Genomic DNA, 21,688 nt, shown 5'->3' on the forward strand with positions numbered 1-21,688 from the left:
AGAGATGACATGAAATGACATCAGTATAAGAATAAGTTTGAGTGGTGTCTTTAAAAGTAGGAAAGATCAGAATATGAAGATAAAATTGGAACTCAAGAGGACGAACTGGGGCAAATATTCACTTATAGGAAGGGAAGTTAAGGCTTGGTTTCTCAGAACCGACGCATGCGAAGTGCGAGGTGCGAGGCCCGCCTCGCACAAATCCAGACTACACGAGCTTATGCAAGTGGTTTCTCAAGCTGCGCGGTGCGCAGTGTGCGCAACCTCGCAGTGAGACCTCGCAGCGTCACCTCGCACTGATTCGTCCGGCCACATTTGTGCGAGGCGACAGCAGTGCGAGGCGACATTATTTCCGTTCTTGTTTTCACTGTTTTGTGCAACACGATGAGCTTTACGGCCGAAATGGACGAGGAACTGATTGAAGAAGTTCGAATGCATCCAGTGTTGTATAACCTACAACACAAGAGCTACAAAAACAACGTTGTGAAAGACAACTTATGGAAAATGATATCACTGAAGTTGGATAGAACAGGTAAGAAATGTTCTTAGTTTTATGTATTATGTATGCCTTGAGAAGGAAAGAGTTCGTAAAAGTAGAAATTCCAAAAACGGAGGTACCAAACGAATAATGTTAATTTACTGTCATTTGGAACCTCCTTTCTTGGGATTCTTTGATTTTTCATTGATGTGGTAGCTGCCTCTGAGGATCAGTGGTAGAGTGTCTATTATTATTATTATTATTATTATTATTATTATTATTATTATTAATTACAACAAATATAATTATTAAATATAAGGATTAAATAATTAACAGATTTAGAAATGATATAGCCTACCAACCAATGAATCCATTCCTTTAATATCAAATATGTCAATATATTTCATTTTACAAAATTTGAGTTCAGTATTCTTCACTTCATAAAATCACGTGTTTTATTTTAATAACGATGTTCATTCCGTTATTATGCTAATTGGGTCACAGGAAAAGTAAACTATAGGTAAACAAACACACGTTTATCCGTTAGAAAAAACTTTCACTCCACCCTGTTAGCATATTCTCTTTGCTATGCCAATTCTCCCTCCCTGTTGCAAAAGTATTGCTTGAGGCTGTCTCTTATCATGAAAGCGTCATGTGTAGAATTTCCTCCATTGTCAGCTGCCAGAGGAATCATGTTGTCTTCCGGTAATTCTAAATTGCCAATAAAGTGTTCATTCGGGCAAGGAATTCGCTCATTCCGGAGAAGGTTGTGGAGGATACAGGCTGACATCACAAGATCATCAACAGTTTCCATTGATACAGCTATGGGGGTGAAGAAAACCCTCCAGTACTGACACATAATCCCAAAGGTGTTTTCAGTTGTTCTCCTAGCCCGGCTGTGCCTGAAGTTGAATATACGCTTTTCCTCATCATGCCGCGATTGCTTTTGTGGATAAGGTCTCATCATTGTAGTAGTCAAACCGAATGCCTCATCACCAACAATGACGTGTGGCAGAACGTTGGAATGTTGGAGACTTTTCTCAGTTCCAGGTAATGCACTCGGTCGAGGAAAAGGGAATGTTCCTTCGGTTATCATTCTGTACAGCTGAGATTTTTTAAATATTCCAGCATCGCCTTCTTTTCCGTATGAACCAACATCAACAAACAAGTATTTGTAGTTGTGGTCTACCAAAGCAAGTAGGACTTGAGAAAAGTATCCTTTATAGTTGAAACACAGTGACCCAGTCTTGTTGGGACATTTTTCCCGTATGTGTTTGCCATCGATCGCACCACAGCAGTTTGGGTAATTCCACTTGTTATAAAAACCATTTGAAACTACTTTCAACACCTCCTCTGTGAGCACAGGTTTGGCCTCACTCTTCAGCCTGCTGGAAATTGCTCTCAGTGTCTTCCTAACAATGCAACTTATCCAGCTATACGTGATTCTGAACTGGAAGGCTAGTGATCTGAAAGATTCTCCCTTGGACAGGTACCTGTGAAAAAGAAAGAGCTATCAGCTGCTTATTTATTGGTGGTGAATGTTAGTGGTAGAAGAAGTTTAGCCCACAAAACTAGTACACAAAAACAGTATAATATATTTCAAATGTAAATCTTAAAAGTTGTTTGTAGTAGTTGCTTATTTAAATTGATGTTTGTTTCCTCCCCAGAAAATGAGTGCAAAACGAGGTGGCGATCGATCAGAGATACCTACAGAAAAATCAAGATAAAGGGGAAATACAAAACTGGTTCTGCAGCACCATCGAAATCAAAGTACAACACAGCCAAATTTGCTTTCCTCGATGTTGCTCTACAGGAAAGAAAGTAGGTGTCTTGTGGTGGTGATGGTGGTGGTGGTGGTTATTTTAATACGGGGGGGGGGGATGCCGTAGGTATCTACAGATATGCCACAATATGTTAATAATTTAATTGTATATTCATCATCTTATACTTTCTCCAAATCTCAATGGATAAACCTTGGAAGTCTCTAAAAGGAAATTCTTCCGTTGAAGTATTTAGTAAAGTTTCCTTCTTGTTGTTGCAGAACTGTATCGTCATTACCAGAGAAGACTGCGAATGAGCATGAGAGCCACGATAGCGACGCTGAAGAGAGTGAAAAGCGGAAGGAAGAACTAGGTACCGGTACTGAGGACAATGAAGAAAAGGAAGAATTAAATTTTCATGAGGAAAGAACTCGTAGTGGGGAAGCGGACAGCCATGGAAATCCATCTTACAAAAAAAAGGAAGGCCATCTTTTTAAAGGATCGAGCACTTGATGAGATAAAAAAGGGTCGTGAAAGTAGAATGGCTATTATGAAGCAAATATTAGCTATTAAATCAGAAGGACACAAGGAAGATCATCCTGTGATAGATTTTTTCAAAAGTATGGCAAAGGCGGTGATGGAATTTTCTCCGGAGCTTATAGCCGAAACGCGAATGAAAGTTTGCCAAATTGTAACAGAAATGGAGATGCGGCATCTGTACCAACAACGGACCACTTCATCCACGACGTTTTCAACACCAAATAGTTTCGAGGATTCTAACTCTGTTATCACCGAATTGTCACCTGGTACATCGTCAGTTCAAGATGAAGTGTCGACTGAACTGTCCCAGTACATCGCTTTACCCTGACTGCAATCCATATTATAAACAATGGCTAACTCAATATTTCTTGCAGAGTTTTGTGATAATTTAAGGTAAATTCACTAATTATAATAATCTGTAATTCATTTTCCAGAAATTATCTTGTAGGCTATTGTATAAACATGTTCATACTTGTAGGCCCTACCTCAGGAAATACTTGGCATCGAAAATCCGTGGAAATTAAAATATACACGTACTTTTGAAGACGATAAATTAATTTTATTTTAGGAATAATTACCTTAAGATTTACTAAATGATTACACTCACCTTAGTGTGACACAGAGTTTCTCCTCAGGTGAGATGGTTTTTAGATACCTGTTGTTACTCGGTTTCTTCGTAATATCTTCTTTGATAACATTTAAAATCCTTTGAAAAAGGTCCCTTGAGACCCAAAAATAACTTCTGAATTTACTTTCACTGTCAATCAAATGGCGTTTTACAAGAATATTGTAGGCCCCCTCTGTTTTCCTATTTTTAAAGACATCGCTGCCTTCTCCGCCAAAACAACGCAAGAAAATTTCCTCCTCATTATCCGCTTCCTCTTCCAACAGTAGCGCACAGGCTGCGAGACATGTGCTCGGCAACTGATCCGCTTCGCAGCCTGGGAAACCACGAGCCTCGCAGCGTCATTGCGACGAAAGCACGCAACGCCGGCCTCGCACCTCGCACCTCGCATCCGTCAGTTCTGAGAAACCAAGCCTTTAGGGATTGGAATGACTTACCAAGAGAGATGTTCAATAAATTTCCAATTTCTTTGCAATCATTTAAGAAAAGGCTAGGGAAACAACAGATAGGGAGCACCTGGGAGACTGCCCTAAATGCAGATCAGTAGTGATTGATTGATTGATTGATTGATTGATTGATTGATTGATTGATTGATTGACATGATGCCGACAGATATAGCAGTGTGTCGTCTTCTTATTCTTATTTTTCCTAATTGGTTTACCATCCAGGGTTGTTTTTCTCCTCGGACTCAGCGAGTGATCCCACCTCTCTCACCTCAAGGGCAGTGTCCTGGGGCATGAGACTTTGGGTCAGGAGATAAAACTGGGAAGGAGGACCAATACTCTGCCCAGGTAATTCCTCTGGTATTCCTCTCATAGAGACTGATAAAGTTTCGCCTATTCTGCGTACATCCTGGCTTATGTTGTCTTCCACAGATATATTTTAGAAACTGAAATAGGTACCAATTATGGGATAGAAGAATAATGCATTGATGACGATCATACTTGAACTGTTCAGATAAACAAACGGATGATTTTTTTCAATCTCGGGTTGATCGATAAGTATGATATTGGGCAGCCACATGGTCGTTAACGCATCATGTATATATGATCTAACACGTTGGTTGTCCTGTTCGAATATCGTTACGTTGAAAATATGTTTATCAATCAATCAATCAATCAATCAATCAATCAATCAATCAATCAATCAATCAATCAATCAATCAATCAATCAATCAATCAATCAATCAATCAATCAATCAATCAATCAATCAATCAATCAATCAATCAATCAATCAATCAATCAATCAATCAATCAATCAATACTGATCTGCATTTAGGGCAGTCGCCCAGGTGACAGATTCCCTATCTGTTGCTTTCCTAGCCTTTTCCTAAATGATTTCAAAGAAAGTGGAAATTTATTGAACATCTCCCTTGGTAAGTTATTCCAATCCCTAACTCCCCTTCCTATAAATGAACATTTGCCCCAGTTTGTCCTCTTGAATTCCAACTTTATCTTCATATTGTGATCTTTCCTATTTTTATAAACGCCTTTCAAACTTATTCGTCTACTAATGTCATTCCACGCCATCTCTCCGCTGACAGCTCGGAACATACCACTTAGTCGAGCAGCTCTTCTTCTTTCTCTCAATTCTTCCCAACCCAAACACTGCAACATTTTTGTAACGCTACTCTTTTGTCGGAAATCACCCAGAACAAATCGAGCTGCTTTTCTTTGGATTTTTTCCAGTTCTTGAATCAGGTAATCCTGGTGAGGGTCCCATACACTGGAACCATACTCTAGTTGGGGTCTTACCAGAGACTTATATGCACTCTCCTCGGACACAAAGAAAAAATGTTTTAAGCAAGCCGGAGATCTCACCCATTTAAAGTTTGAGAATAGGTTGAGGTCGTTTCGGCCCCAAGGCCTCTAATCATTCGCTTGACCGGATGAGACTCGTTCGAGCACCAGCTATCCTGAGGGAAACTTCGGAGGGAACCAGCTACTAGATGGTTCGATTAGTCTTTCGCCCCTATACCCAGCTCCGACGATCTATTTGCACGTCAGAATCGCTACGGACCTCCATCAGGGTTTCCCCTGACTTCGTCCTGGCCAGGCATAGTTCACCATCTTTCGGGTCCCAACGGGTACGCTAGTACCCATTATTCATAATTATATTCTGCACTTTACGTACGATTAATATTATATAGATGATATGATCTTTTTTTTTAAAGTGTGGTTACTTTTGTTAATGGTATTACTGTTACTATTGTCCATATTATCATATTATTGTCATCAGTAGTTATTATTAAGTGTTCTAGGTTAAGACTGGTTAAGTGTAAGAAAGGGAGTACATCCCTAACTTTGCCAGGATAAATAAAACATATTACTTACTTACTTACTTACTTACTACAACCCCTAAAAACCCTCATAACCATGTGCAGAGATCTGTACCCTTTATTTACAATCCCATTTATGTGATTACCCCAATGAAGATCTTTCCTTATATTAACACCTAGATACTTACAATGATCCCCAAAAGGAATTTTCACCCCATCAACGCAGTAATTAAAACTGAGAGGACTTTTCCTATTTGTGAAACTCACAACCTGACTTCTTCAGAATGTTGGCTGGCAGGATAGGGGAGGTAAGGTGGTGTAACAGAATTTCTAATCACTAGAATGCATGCCAAAATCCTGTATTAAATTGCAAACCTCTCCGCATCTGACGCTGTTGATGGTGATTATTTTTGGACAGTTGTATGTAGCTTTCTCAAGAGTTTGCAGATCAATAGACGTCAAAGTACAACTTCGAGTTACAACTGTACTAAAATACTACAATACCTGTTTTGATTCCATTCGAATACCCTATGAAACATGTAAAGAGTAATATTTATTCTTAAGATATTAATAGTCCATATACGAAGGGCGTACTGTAGGATTGTTTAACACTTTATTTTTTCTACCCAAATGAAGTACATTACACATCAATTGTTGAGTTTACCTTCACAACAGAATCTCCTTGTAACTGTATGCACTTTTGCCATCGATGTGTCAGTCTCTCCAGACCTTACTGAAACCATTCTTTCAGAGATCTGTGAACCCATGCCTTAACAGCTGTATTTAGTTCTGCAAAATCCGCAAAACGGTCACTTCGCAGAGGTTTCTTCATGTTCCCGAACAGGTGATGACACTGTTCGACATTTCTTTGCCGGTGGACTGCCCTTATGCTTCCATAGAATCGATTCTTGTTTCGTTTGTGGTTCGTGGTAATGGAGCCATGTCTCATCACCAGTCACAAGCCTAGCCATGAAGTCGGCTGGATCTTGATCATGGAGTTTCAAAACTTCTCTGCACACGTCCACACGCCTCTGCTTTTCGTCTGCAGACAAGAGTCTAGGCACCCACGTGAATGACACCTCCCCCAACTGTAAGTGGCTGTGCACGATCCGCTGCAGAGTGTTTCGGCTAATTCCCGTGGTTGCCTCCATTTCTGTAAATATGATGCATTTGTTTCCTTCGATTGCCTGTTCGACCCGGGCAGTATTGGCTGATGTTGACACTGTCACATTCTTTGCAGAACTGGTTCCGTTGTCTACCGATGTGCGCCCTGTTTTCCAACCTTCCACCCAGTTGTAAACTGTTTTCTGTGACGGCGCATGTTCTTCACAGACTGCCACCAAGCACCGATGAATTTCTGCAGTCGTTACGCCTTTTCCCATAGGAACCAAGTCGTACAGCGCTGTCCCTGATGGTTGCTTTCCATGTTTTCCTACACTGACAGTGTTGTTATGAAATGGCTATGACGAGTGCATTCGTTAGCCCCTGTGCGTGTGCTGCTACCATAAGGTGGAACAAGACAGTAGTTACATGTCACCAGCTTCAAAAGTGAAATGTGAACAATACCTGGACATGCAAAAAATAAAGTGTAAAACAATATAGTACGCCCCTCGTAGAGTTTCCAATTACTTTATACTTAGTAATTTCGACTATGAAAGACAAGCTTACGTACTAACTGTCAATATTTTGCGATAGCGTTCTACAAGTTGAGAAAGCCGTGTCATTAATGTTTTTACTTACCGGTGGAATAGGACATTTAGGTTCCAGGTCTATTATTCTTTCTATAAATTCAGACCACGGTTGGTTCTTCTCTTGTATTTTTTCACAGAAGTTTTTGAAGTCGGTTTTCAAGAAGAACTGGCACGAGTCTACTTGTTGCTTGCTGTCACACTTCGTTATATATATCTCGATCTGTGAAATAATACAAACAAATTGATTAAGACAAGTTGATGTAGAAACCGTTACGTTCGGAAACATCTATCTATGTATACGTTGCAGGGAAAGTCGATCGGTAACAGTTGATTGAAAACAAACAGGTCAATTTTTCCTAGGAAGAGTTAATTATGCCTGCTGTGGCTAAGTAAAACTTGATTCGCAGATGCTGCTCTGAAAATGTAACCGCGTGCGCCAAACCTTTGTCATGATTATTAAATCAATCAATCAATCAATCAATCAATCAATCAATCAATCAATCAATCAATCAATCAATCAATCAATCAATCAATCAATCAATCAATCAATCAATCAATCAATCAATCAATCAATCAATCAATCAATCAATCAATCAATCCTGATCTGCATTTAGGGCAGTCGCCCAGGTGGCAGATTCCCTATCTGTTGCTTTCCTAGCCTTTTCCTAAATGATTTCAAAGAAATTGGAAATTTATTGAATATCTCCCTTGGTAAGTTATTCCAATCCCTAACTCCCGTTCCTATAAATGAATATTTGCCCCAGTTTGTCCTCTTGAATTCCAACTTTATCTTCATATTGCGATCTTTCCTACTTTTATAAACGCCACTCAAACTTATTCGTCTACTAATGTCATTCCACGCCATCTCTCCGCTGACAGCTCGGAACATACCACTTAGTCGAGCAGCTCTTCTTCTTTCTCTCAATTCTCCGCAACCGAAACATTGCAACATTTTTGTAACGCTACTCTTTTGTCGGAAATCACCCAGAACAAATCGAGCTGCTTTTCTTTGGATTTTTTCCAGTTCTTGAATCAGGTAATCCTGGTGAGGGTCCCATACACTTGAACCACACTCTAGTTGGGGTCTTACCATTCCGATTGTTTTGTAGTCGTACTTCTATTATGGAAACTTTTTTTGTTTTGATTAGCTCAGCGCACAACAGGCAGTCGTCATTACTTTTCTCTTTATTGTTGTGCAATAGTGACCAAAGGTTAATTTACGTTCAAATAAATATTTTAAGTGCATAATTATTATATCAGACCCCACGGAAGAACTGTTTCGTGAAAAACTGAATTAGAAACGCTCGACTTCAAGGTACGATACATTCATTGACATTGACCAAATTGAAATATCATAGCTACAATCAAAAAGTGAAAAATCTAAAAACTTCAACTAAAAGCGAAAGTAACGTTATCAGATTTTTAAGACGATATGCCATTATTGAAGTAAATGGTATTACAAAACTAATAAACCCTGTCACAGGCCAAGACAGAATAAGGTATTATGTTTTTGACGAAGAGTTGTTTGGGTTTCATAATGAAGCGCACATATCCACTGGACATGGAGGAAAAGATTGTATGATTCAGCAATTGAAAGGAAAATTTCAAAATGTTACTACAAAAGACATTTTACTATTTTTAAGCTTGTGCGAACCTTGTGTTCAAAAATTGAAATATAAGAAGAAAAGACTGGCTCTAAAGTCTTTTTTATTATTACAGGGTATTAGGATCATTCCGTATTGACGGTTTTCACTTTACAATGGTGAAAAAATGAGTGTATCCTCCTTATTCAATACAATATATATTCCATCATTGGAAGGAGTAATCAAATTCAAACATGTTTCGGTTTTTTTTTTTCTATTTTGCTTTACGTCGCACCGACACAGATAGGTCTTATGGCGACGATGGGATAGAAAATGCCTAGGAAGTGGAAGGAAGCGGCCGTGGCCTTAATTAAGGTACAGCCCCGGCATTTGCCTGGTGTGAAAATGGGAAACCACGGAAAACCATCTTCAGGGCTGCCGACAGTGGGACTCGAACCCACTATCTCCCGATTACTGGATACTGGCCGCACTTAAGCGACTGCAGCTATCGAGCTCGGTCGGTTCGTTTGAGCCATCTTCAGTGAAAAAAAGGGGGGGGGTGAAGTAATTTACATAATATAAGCTAAAAACATGCCAAAAAATGAAAGAAAAAATGAAAAAACTAAAGAGAGCCTAGACAGAAACAAAATTAGCATTAAAAACCCCTGAGATCACATTCATCCGCCAGAAGAAGAAAAAGGAACATCAGTTCGAATTCCTGTCCCCGGCGTTGACCGCGGTAGAGGAGATGCTCGAGATTGTTGATGATGGAATTGTTCGAATCGAAATGGGAAATGTAATTCTAAAGCAGCTTTACTCAAGGTAAATTTTCAAAGCTGCCCATAATATGAAGTTGTTCAGATTTCAATAATTATATTTTTTCAGGTGTCAATTTAGTAAATGTCGCACGAACATAATCCCAGAAAATGAAGTTACTATGGATAAAACAATAGCTGAGAGGACTGTTGCAACTTTACAATCACTTGGAAGCACACAAGGTTTTGTAAAATGCTCTTGCAACACTAAATGCGAATCCATGAAGTGTATGCGTAAGAAGAAAAATGTACATTGCAACTCAAAGTGTCACAAATCTTTACCTTGCTATAATAAATGATAAACGTTCCTACCTTTTACGTATTATAAAGGATTCGCATTTTTATTAGACTTTCTTAAACATTTCTATATCTTTATGTATGGTTTTGCCTTTTTACTTGCTTTTTTATTAGCTAGTACCGTTTCCTTGCAAATAGTCGTCTGTTACTATAGAGCATCCAGAGTTAAGAAAAGACTACAGGCCTTATGGGCCTGCTGCCTTCCACTGTTGCCATACTCAATCACTCACCGCGACTCGCACACTGCTTGTGAAATACAGTGATGACATAAAATTATACATCGCTTGGTACAGCTGTTGCAAGACTAATAATAATAATAATAATAATAATAATAATAATAATAATAATAATAATAATAATAATAATAATAATAATGCCGGATTTGCAGTCATGAAATTTCGTTTTGTCATAACGTTTATAAGGATAACAGCCCACTGGCTGTATCATACGAAATAGAGTAAGAGTTTGAACATGTAGGAATGCGAACAAAATAATAATAATAATAATAATAATAATAATAATAATAATAATAATAATAATAATAATAATAATAATTCTACCGGCTGGTACACCTCTACTCCGCACATTTGAATTTTCCGCCTTAAAGTACTCCTCTACAGGAGAAACTGTGAACTTAAAACTGGATCTACTTAAACCTTTCCTTTGAAGATGTCACGGTGTGAATTTCGACTTGTTTTTGTTAACCATTTATCAAGAAGTTTGGACATTCTCTCATAGATGTCACTGCCTAAGAACTGTGATCATGCACCCTGGTGCGAAGTGAGGGAACTTTCTTGAAGATATTTTGTACTCACAAGTTTTCTTATTACTAAATTTCGTTCTTTCATTTGTGGGTTGGCAATATTAATCTTTTCTTTCCGCCTGTTTTGAACTTAGCCAATCCAGAATTTCTGTAATTAAATGTTGACCAATCGTGTCTTTCTTCTTCGATTTTGATGTGTAACTGTAAGCTAGCCAATAAACGCCTGCGGGCGTGTCTTAATTAATCATGAAAGGTCCCGAATCTTCCCCGAGGGTATGTAAACTGCTGATTTTCCTGTCTCTCGGCCACTTCATCAACAACTAAGTTAGTGTATGGACGTGTAGCAGGAGGCGGGAAGCGCCTCTTTCTTCAGGCAACAGTTCTTCAGTAAGGTAATGGCCGCTTAACATCTTTATTTCTTGCTAGCTCAGCAGTTTAACCCGCGGGGAAGGTCCGAAAACCTTTACCATGTAACCTATCTCTATAAACAAGTAAATTTCTTCCATTTTATGTAAAAACTTCATATGTCTTTAACTGTAATCGGGGATAGAGAGTGCTTTACCCTCTCGAGCTCCCCTGCATTTTGATTTGAGGTGACTAGGTTTTCGTAACAGATTTTCTACGCTTCCTTAATGTGTTAAATTTATTCAGTATACGAGTCACCTCCATAGTTTGGGAATAGCCCCTGTTTCTTCGGCCTAGTGCCTTTTAGGTTTTAAAATGTGTATTTAGGAGTGCAAATTCATGCCTCCATTCTTTTTGCATTTTGGGCCATTTACTTAACCTATTATTTTTCTACTAAGGCTCAGTAGGCGGGCTACAAGATAACCCCGTTTCATTTTGGTGTAAGTTGTGCCTTGATGACAATTTAGTGTAAAGCCTGGTATTGCGTTTAATAGGCTTGGAAAACTGAGAGCGGGTCAGCTCTTTTAAGTATTGGAAATGTGCCTCTAGGAGGCTTGATATTGCTAGATGGGAGCAAGTGCTCCATGTTATTAGGGGATTTCTGCCCATTGGTAAATATGTGTTTGTGAGCTGAGAGCTCAGAAATGGTAAAACTTGGGGCTTGAAGCCTAGCTTGTTAAATTGTCTCTAAATCTTGGCCTTTCCTGGTCTTGTACCTGGATGTCGGTTATTTGTTGACTTGTTAAATTTTGAAATTCTATGTGAAAATTGATAAGTTTTGCTATTTTCGAAAATATAACCTTTAATGAAATTTTAATTCATATCTCGGCTTTGTAGTTAGACCCATTCACCCCGGCACCTTCTTTCACCTCTGCTGTTCCACAGAAACCTCGGAACAATAATAATAACACGCGTGTCCAGAAACCGGAATGATTGTCTTGTTTCTTATATCTGAGAAACTTTCATGATGGTTGTTGCTTTCAGGGAGCGCAGTGCTGAGTCTATTAGCCCCCAGAAACATATCACTATTAAGGCAAATACTGTGTGGTTACAACTCAGGAAGCTGACGGCGAGATATCTCTATCGCGGCGATGAATCCTTCGGTGGCGTGCCAGATGCGACCGTGCCGCATGCGACCCGTGCCACTAGCGACCGCATAATCTGTAACTGTGCCGGATGCGACCGGCGTTGACAGCAAATTGTCATTTGATAAGTTGTGTCATCACCCAAGATAAGGTAAGCTAAACGAAGTGTAATGCCATTTCAATAAGTCCTGTAAGCACTTACTGCCCCTACTTTATATGACACTTCTGGGAGAAACTCGTTTTACAACACGAAACATGGTGTGCGTTTACGTCTTTTCCCACCGGGCGAGTTGGCCATGCGGTTAGAGGCGCGCGGCCCTGAGCTTGCATCCGGGAGATAGTGGGTTCGAATCCCACTGTCGGTAGCTCTGAAGATGGTTTTCCGTGGTTTACCATTTTCACACCAGGCAAATGCTGGGGCTGTACTTTAATTAAGACCAGGGCCGCTTCCTTCCCATTCCTAGCTCTTTCCTATCTCATCGTCGTCTTAAGACCTGTCTGTGTCGGTACGACGTAATGCCACTAGCAAAAAAAAAAAAAAGTCCTAATTCTCTGAAACTATTTACGACTTAGGCCTACTTACTTATCGTGTCCTATTAGTACCAGGAGTGTCCGAGGACGTGTTCGGCTTGCCTGGTGCAGGTCTTTCTACATGACTCCCGTGGGCGGCCTGCGCGTCTGGATGTGGGATTATGGCAATGAAGTAGGGAGAGATGAAACCCGGTTACGGCACGTAGCCTACTCCTCTCGAATAATACCAAGGGGTCTGCTCAATGCTTTACGTCACCATCCGACGGCCGAATCACCATCAACAGCATCATATTCCCTCACTCCATTTGAACACTGCGAAAGGTTTGTATTTGAATCCAGCCTTTTGGCATGCAATCTAGTGATTAGAAACTGTCTACCACCGATTTTCCTACCCTGCCGGCCAACATTCTGATGGTGATTTTTGTTTCATCCAGGCTAAGTGGCTCAGACGGTTCAGACGGTTGAGATGGTGGTCTTCCGACTCCAACTTGGCAGGTTCGATTCTGGCTCAGTCCGGTGGTATTTGAACGTGCTCAAATACGTCAGCTTTGTGTCGGTGTATTTACTGGCACGTAAAATAAGTCCTGCGCGACTAAATTCCGGCACCTCGAAGTCTCCTTAAACCATAAAAGTAGTTACTGGGACGTAAAGACAGCAATATTATTTTATTTTTCTTTCGACCAACGGCACTCGAACCTGCTAACCACGGTGTCAGACCTTTATTTTAGAACAGACCAAGTTAGCTACTTATAAGCAACCTGCCACTTGGTGACAGCCCTTTATGCAAATCAATTGTAAGTGATTGATGGGTCGCATGCGGCACGATGCTTATCTACTTGGTCGCGTTTGGCACGATAATGGCCGGGTCGCATCCGGCACGGTCGCATCTGGCACGTAACCGAATCCTTCAGCTCACTTCAGATAAATTTACTCGTAAGTGACAACAGATGCAAGGGCTTCATGATTATCACAAAATACGATAACTTAAATATTCTTCCGCAACATAAAATACATAATGCTGAATCACCTATTCGTATGATTTCTTAAATTCAGGTAGTTCGGGGTTGCTGTTTACGGAAGCGATAATTGTGCTCAGAGTTGGCGGTTCATCTCTAAAATAGAATTCATGAATATTGCGCGGTATTCCACTTCTGACAAAATCATCGTATTTATTGAGTCTGGAATTACTGCGAATTAACTTTTTCCTTTCTCGCTTCTTGCTGGGCCTCCGGAGTGGCCCTTCGCTGGCTTCCTTCTTTATTTTGAAGACGGAAGACCTCGAAATTCCTAAAACCTTTGCGGCTTCGTCTACTACCCAGCTTACACTTTGTCCCGGATGCTTTGTTTTCAAATATGAAAATATATTAAGCACCATTTGCCGTTCCTTTCTCCTGACAACTTCACTACTCCTTTTTACATGTTCAGCCATAATTTAAATGTATTACTCGCTGATTGATTATATAAAATACTAAACAGGCAAAAAAAAAATACACGATACACACAACCAAAAGCAATGCAATACACGAAAAAGTAAACACAATATACTGTATTTTTAACAAAACACTATGCGCCCCAGAAAGACGATCACTTCAATCTGCCGAATATCTCCCTTACATAAGCAATTACTGTAATGAGTGACACACGCAAAACGGGAAACATGCCGCGCTGACCTCACCAATGATGATTCGGAGTAGTTAAGCTGAGTTATTACACGTGTTGACTGCTGTAAACACTTCCGCACTGCACGCTGAAATGTGGCGCGCGATCTTAAGTCGGGGAATGTGGCACTACAACCTACAGTAGGATGTAAATAATTTTATTCACACTGAGTTAAAATGGTAGTTTAGACGAAGGACTAAAATGCAAGCCTCAGATATCTGTGTTAATAGGGGTCCTGTCGATTGTTTATTGCATTCCTGGATTTAGAAAAAGCTTTTGATAATGTGAACTGGAATATGTTAATGAAGATTTTACTAGTGTTAGTCTAGATTTTAAAGATAGACGAATAGTATATGAAATCTATAATAACCAAAGAGGTATCATAAACATAAATGGTGAAGTATGGGAGGCTTATATAAAGAAAGGAGTACGACAAGGATGTAATTTGTCACCAGTGCTGTTCAACCTGTATACTGAGAAAGGCATTGAGGAATGTAAAGAGGATATGGAAGGGATAAAGATAAATGGAATAGATTCAAAATTATAAGATTTGCTGATGGCATAGCTGTCATAGCGGAGAACGAAGAGAAACTACAAAGTGCATTAATAAGAATGAATAAGATATTGAGAGATAAGTATAACATGAAAATTAATTAAAAAAAAGACCGAAATTATGATATGCAACCGCTAACATATTGCAGTCGACATCAGAATTAGTGATATACCACTAAGGCAAGTACATGTCTTTACCTACTTAGGAAGTAAAATCACTCCAGATGGCAAACGTTCAGTCGACATAAAGAGCAGAACTGCCTAAGCAAAAATTGCTTATTACAAGAAAAGGATACTACTTACATCAATGAATTTAAATGTGGAGACTAAGAAGAGATTTATTAAGTGCTATGTCTGGAGTGTGGCCTTGTATGGCTCATAAACGTGGACTATTAGTGCACGTGATAAGAAACGTCTGGAAGCATTTGAGATGTGGTGCTGGAGGAGGATGGAAAATATCTCATGGACAGCAAAACTCACCAATAAAGAAGTTCTTCGACGAATAGGTGAAAAAAGATCCTGTTTAGTAACAATATGAAAGAGAAGAGACCAATTAATTGACCTTCTCTATAGGCACAATGGTTTCCTAGTTAATGTCATGGAAGGAATGATTCAAGGTAAAAGAGGAAGAGGAAGACCTAGACTGCAATATTCAAGACAGATCAGAGAAGACGTACGAACAGGCTCATATGTGGAAATGAAGAGATTAGCGGATTACAGAGAAGAGTGGAGAAGACGAATTGCTGCCAACCAATTTTAGGATTGAGAATAAGAAGAGAAGGAAGATTATATGTTATATAGAATTAAATATCCGATCATTTATGTCTTATACAATTTTACCGTACCGGCTGTTATAACAGAGATATTCATGAATTTCGATTTTTGTTGCTAAGTTGCGAACCATGTGACCTTGCCGCGGTGGGGAGGCTTGCGTGTCCCAATGATGCAGATAGCCGAGCCGCAGGTGCAACCATATCGGATGGGTATCTGTTGAGAGACCAGACTAACGAATGGTTCATAGAAAGGGGGGTAACAGCCTTTCGGTAGTTGCAAGGGCGGCAGTCTAGATGATTGACTGATACGGCCTTGTAATAATACTCAACATGGCTTAGCTGTGTTGATACTGCTACACGGCTGAAATCAACGGGAAACTACAGCCGTAACTACCTTCCGAGGACATGAAGCTCTCTCTGTATGAATGATGTACTGATGATGGCTTCCGCCCGGGTAAAATATTCCGGAGATAAACTAGTCCCCCATTCGGATCTCCGGGTGGGGACTACATGAGAGGGGGCGATCATCAGGAAGATGGATACTAACATTCTGCGAGTCGGAGCGTGGGATGTTAGAAGTTTGAATCGTTGTGGTAGGTTAGAGACTCTGAAAAGGGAAATGGATAGGCTAAAGTTAGATGTAGTTGGAATAAGGAAGAACAAGATTTTTGGTCAGGCGACTATCGAATTATCAACACAAAATCAAACAGGGGAAATGCAGGGCAGCGGGTAAGCTACTACGACCAGCATAGTGAGAGAATTATTGTCGTCAAGATAGACACCAAACCAATGCCCACCACAATAGTGCAGGTCTATATGCCTACTAGTTCAGCGGATGATGAAGAAATCGAAAGAATATATGAGGAGATGGAAGATTTAATACAATATGTAAAAGGTGACGAAAATCTAATTGTGATGGGAGACTGGAATGCAGTGGTAGGCCAAGGAAGAGAAGGTAGTATAGTAGAAGAATTTGGATTGGGACAAAGGAACGAAAGAGGAACTCGGCTGGTTGAATTCTGCACTAATCATAATTTAGTCCTTGCCAATACTTGGTTCAAACACCACAAACGACGGCTGTATACGTGGACAAGACCTGGAGACACTGGAAGGTATCAAATAGACTTCATTATGATTAGGCAGAGATTCAGAAACCAGGTGTTGGATTGCAAAACTTTCCCAGGAGCAGACGTGGACTCTGACCACAACTTGTTGGTCATGAAATGCCATCTGAAGTTGAAGAAATTGAAGAAAGGAAAGAATGCAAAAAATTGGGATCTAGACAAGTTGAAAGAAAAGAGTGTGAGGGATTGTTTCAAGGAACATGTTGCACAAGGACTAAATGAAAAGGCTGAAGGAAACACTATAGAGGAAGAGTGGATAGTCATGAAAAATGAAGTCAGTAGGGCTGCTGAAGAAATGTTAGGAAGGAAGAAAAGATCAACTAAGAATCAGTGGATAATTCAGGAGATACTAGACCTGATTGATGAACGACGAAAATACAAGAATGCTAGAAATGAAGAGGGCAGAAAAGAATACAGGCGATTAAAGAATCAAGTGGATAGAAAGTGCAAGGTAGCTAAGGAAGAATGGCTGAAGGAGAAGTGCAAGAATGTCGAAGGCTGTATGGTTCTGGGAAAGGTAGATGCTGCATACAGGAAAATCAAGGAAACCTTTGGAGAAAGGAAAAGTAGGTGTATGAATATTAAGAGCTCAGATGGAAAGCCACTTCTAGGGAAAGAAGACAAAGCAGAAAGATGGCAAGAGCATATCCAACAGTTGTATCAATGTAGAGACGTAGATAATTTGGTTCTGGAACATGAAGAGGCTGCTGATGCTGATGAAATGGGAGACCCAATTTCGAGGTCAGAGTTTGACAGAGCTGTGAGTGAGCTAAATAGGAACAAGGCACCTGGAATTGATGACATTCTCTCTGAATTACTGACTGCCTTATGAGAAACCAGCATGGGAGGGTTATTTCATTTAGTGTGCAAGATGTATGAGACAGGAGAAGTCCCATCCGATTTTCGGCAGAATGTTGTTATACTTATTCCCAAGAAAGCCGGTGCTGACAGGTCTGAAAACTACCGCACCATTAGTTTAGTATCTCATGCCTGCAACATTTTTACACGTATTATTTACAGAAGAATGGAAAAACAAGTTGAAGCTGAGTTGGGAGAAGATCAATTTGGCTTCAGAAGAAATGTAGGAACACGTGAAGCAATCCTGACTTTACGTCTGATCTTAGAGGATCGAATCAAGAAGGACAAGCCCATGTACATGGCATTCGTAGATCTAGAAAAGGCATTCGATAATGCTGATTGGATCAAGCTATTTATGATTCTGAAGATGATAGGGATCAGATACCGAGAACGAAGAATTATCTACAATCTGTATAAAAATCAGTCCGCAGTGATAAGAATCGAGGGCCTTGAAAAAGAAGCAGCAATCCAGAAAGGAGTGAGGCAAGGCTGCAGTTTGTCCCCTCTCCTTTTGAATGTTTACATAGAACAGGCAGTAAAGGAAATCAAAGAGAAATTTGGAAAGGGAATCACAGTCCAAGGAGAGGAAATCAAAACCTTGAGATTTGCCGATGATATTGTTATTTTATCTGAGACTGTAGAAGATCTCGAGAAGTTGCTGAATGGTATGGACGAAGTCTTGGGTAAGGAGTACAAGATGAAAATAAATAAGTCCAAAACAAAAGTAATGGAGTGCAGTCGAACGAAGGCAGGTGATGTAGGAAATATTAGATTAGGAAATGAAGTCTTAAAGGAAGTAGATGAATATTGTTACTTGGGTAGTAAAATAACTAACGATGGCAGAAGTAAGGAGGACATAAAATGCAGAATAGCACAAGCAAGGAAGAGCTTTCTTAAGAAAAGAAATTTGCTCACTTCAAACATTGATATCGGAATTAGAAAGATGTTTTTGAAGACTTTCGCGTGGAGCGTGGCATTGTATGGAAGTGAAACATGGACGATAACTAGCTCTGAAGGTAAGAGAGTAGAAGCTTTTGAAATGTGGTGTTACAGAAGAATGCTGAAGGTGAGATGGATAGATCGAATCACGAGTGAAGAGATAATGAATCGAATTGGTGAGAGGAGATCGATTTGGCTAAATTTGACGATAAGAAGAGATAGAATGATAGGACACATCTTAAGACACCCAGGACTTGTTCAGTTGGTTTTTGAAGGAAGTATAGGTGGTAAGAACGGTAGGGGTAGACCAAAGTATGAATATGACAAGCAGATTAGAGCAGATGTAGGATGCAATAGTTACGTAGAAATGAAAAGATTAGCACAGGATAGGGTGGCATGGAATTGTAATTTGTGGCTGTAATTATTACTAGCCACCACAAATTGTAATTTGTGGCTGTAATTATTACTAGCCACCACAAATTGTAATTTGTGGCTGTGATTATTACTAGCCACCACAAATTGTAATTTGTGGCTGTAATTATTACTAGCCACCTTAAATTGTAATTTGTGGCTGCAATTATTACTAGCCACCACAAATTGTAATTTGTGGCTGTAATTATTACTAGCCATCTTAAATTGTAATTTGTGGCTGTAATTATTACTAGCCACCACAAATTGTAATTTGTGGTTGTAATTATTACTAGCCACCTTAACTTGAGAAGGCGACCATAATTTGTAATTTGTGGCTGTAATTATTACTAGCCACCTCAAATTGTAATTTGTGGCTGTAATTATTACTAGCCACCACAAATTGTAATTTGTGGCTGTAATTATTATTAGCCACCTTAAATTGTAATTTGTGGCTGTAATTATTACTAGCCACCACAAATTGTAATTTGTGGCTGTAATTATTACTAGCCACCTCAAATTGTAATTTGTGGCTGTAATTATTACTAGCCACCTCAAATTGTAATTTGTGGCTGTAATTATTACTAGCGACCACATATTGTAATTTGTGGCTGTAATTATTACTAGCCACCACAAATTGTAATTTGTGGCTGTAATTATTACTAGCCACCTCAAATTGTAATTTGTGGCTGTAATTATTACTAGCCACCTCAAATTGTAATTTGTGGCTGTAATTATTACTAGCCACCACAAATTGTAATTTGTGGCTGTAATTATTACTAGCCACCTCAAATTGTAATTTTTCAATGTAATTATTACCAGCCACCTTAAATTGAGAAGGTGTCATACTTTCTAATGTACGACTTTGATTATTACTAGTCACCTCAAATTGAGGAGTTGGTGGTGGTCGTTATTGTTATTAAGAGCAAGTACAATTACGCAACCATCCTCTACTACTGTAGCACTAATCCGCTCTCGGAAAAATAATACCGTCGGCTTCAGTAGTAATTATTGCGTTGATGGGTTGAGAGTTCCTTATCGGGATCACTGTAAGTACTACTACATTGGGCTGATCACATGAACGGTATTGTAAGTGAAAGATACAGATCTCCGCACGTGGTTATGAGGATATTTACGGGTTGTAATAACGATGTAAAGTCTGTGGTAAGACCCCAACTAGAGTACGGTTTCAGTGTATGGGACCCTCACCATGATTACTTTATTAGAGAACTGGAAAAAAATCCAAACAAAGCAAGTCGATTTGTTCTGGGTGATTTCCGACAAAAAAGTAGCGTTACGAAAATGTTGCAAAGTTTAGGCTGGGAAGACTTGGGAGAAAGGAGACGAGCTGCTCGACTACGTGGTATGTTCCGTGCTGTCAGAGGAGAGATGGCGTGGAATGACATCAGTAGACGAATAAGTTTGAGTGGCGTCTTTAAAAGTAGGAAAGATCACAATGTGAAGATAACGTTGGAATTCAAGAGGACAAATTGGAGCAAATATTCTTTTATAGTTAGGGATTGGAATAACTTACCAAGGGAAATGTTCAATAAATTTCCAATTTCTTTGAAATCATTTTAAGAAAAGGCTAAGCAAGCAGTAGTGAGTAGAACAGTAGATCAGTAGTGAGTGATGATGATTGATGGAAAAGAACGAGAGTTGGCCAAGGAAGGTCAGATAAGACACAAGTAAGTGGAAGCAATGCCAGACTCAGGTGAGCCCCACTAACTACTCTTACGGTTTTCGGAGACGCCGAGTTGCTGGAATTTTGTCTTGCAGGAGTTCTTTAATGTGCTAGTAAATCTACCAACACGAGGCTGATACATACCAACGGGCTGAGCAAGATTTGAACCTGAAAATTTGGACTGAGAAGGCTTTCAGCTACTTAATCGGCGCTCAGCTAAGTGAACCCATGGAGACCAACCCACGATCCCAAGATGAAAACTCCTGGGTCCCCTTTTATTCAGTTTTTACAGCAGGTAGGGTATCACCTCCGCACAAATAAGAACGAACTGAGAACATCGATGTTTTTAAAATATAAGGGGTGTTCAATTGAAACATAGAGTGTTCTCTTGAAACAAATTCAGGGTGTTTCAAAAAGGACTTTGACAACTCATAGTTATGTATTCATTTCACTTACCGACATGGTTTTGGTGTCATCTTGACTGACAGTAGATCAAGTTTTACCTAAACAGGCTGAATGTGACCTCCGTTGGTCATGGAGCACACACCCCATCTGAAGTCGATTTCTTGCCAAACTCGCTGCAGCACGTCAGGCGTGACTCGTTCAATTGCGATGCAGTTTCTACGTTTGAATTCTGGTAGAGAAGCTGCTAAGGGTGGAACAAACACTATATTCTTTACGAATCCCCACAAGAAGAAATCAAGAGGTGTCAGGTATGGTGAGCGTAGGGCGAACCTCGGCCAATCCACTTACCCGGAAACCGTACATTCAGGAAATCCCTGACGTCGGAGAGGTAGTGTAGCGGTGCGCCAACTTACATAAAGTGTACGCTCCGTTCT

General features: G+C 39.8%; 1 protein-coding gene across 1 annotated transcript; it reads left to right on the plus strand.

The window, feature by feature from the left end:
- The first annotated feature begins 402 nt into the window (after window positions 1-402).
- Window positions 403-2,751, plus strand: LOC136885101 (transcription factor Adf-1-like). Its single transcript, XM_067157594.2, has 3 exons — window positions 403-532; window positions 2,146-2,299; window positions 2,520-2,751. The coding sequence occupies exons 1-3, from the start codon at window positions 403-405 to the stop codon at window positions 2,749-2,751; spliced, it is 516 nt and encodes a 171-aa protein (XP_067013695.2).
- Window positions 2,752-21,688: the final 18,937 nt, after the last annotated feature.

This window comes from Anabrus simplex, chromosome 7 (genome assembly GCF_040414725.1).
Source record: "Anabrus simplex isolate iqAnaSimp1 chromosome 7, ASM4041472v1, whole genome shotgun sequence".
In the NCBI taxonomy this organism is placed as follows: Eukaryota; Metazoa; Arthropoda; class Insecta; order Orthoptera; family Tettigoniidae; genus Anabrus; species Anabrus simplex.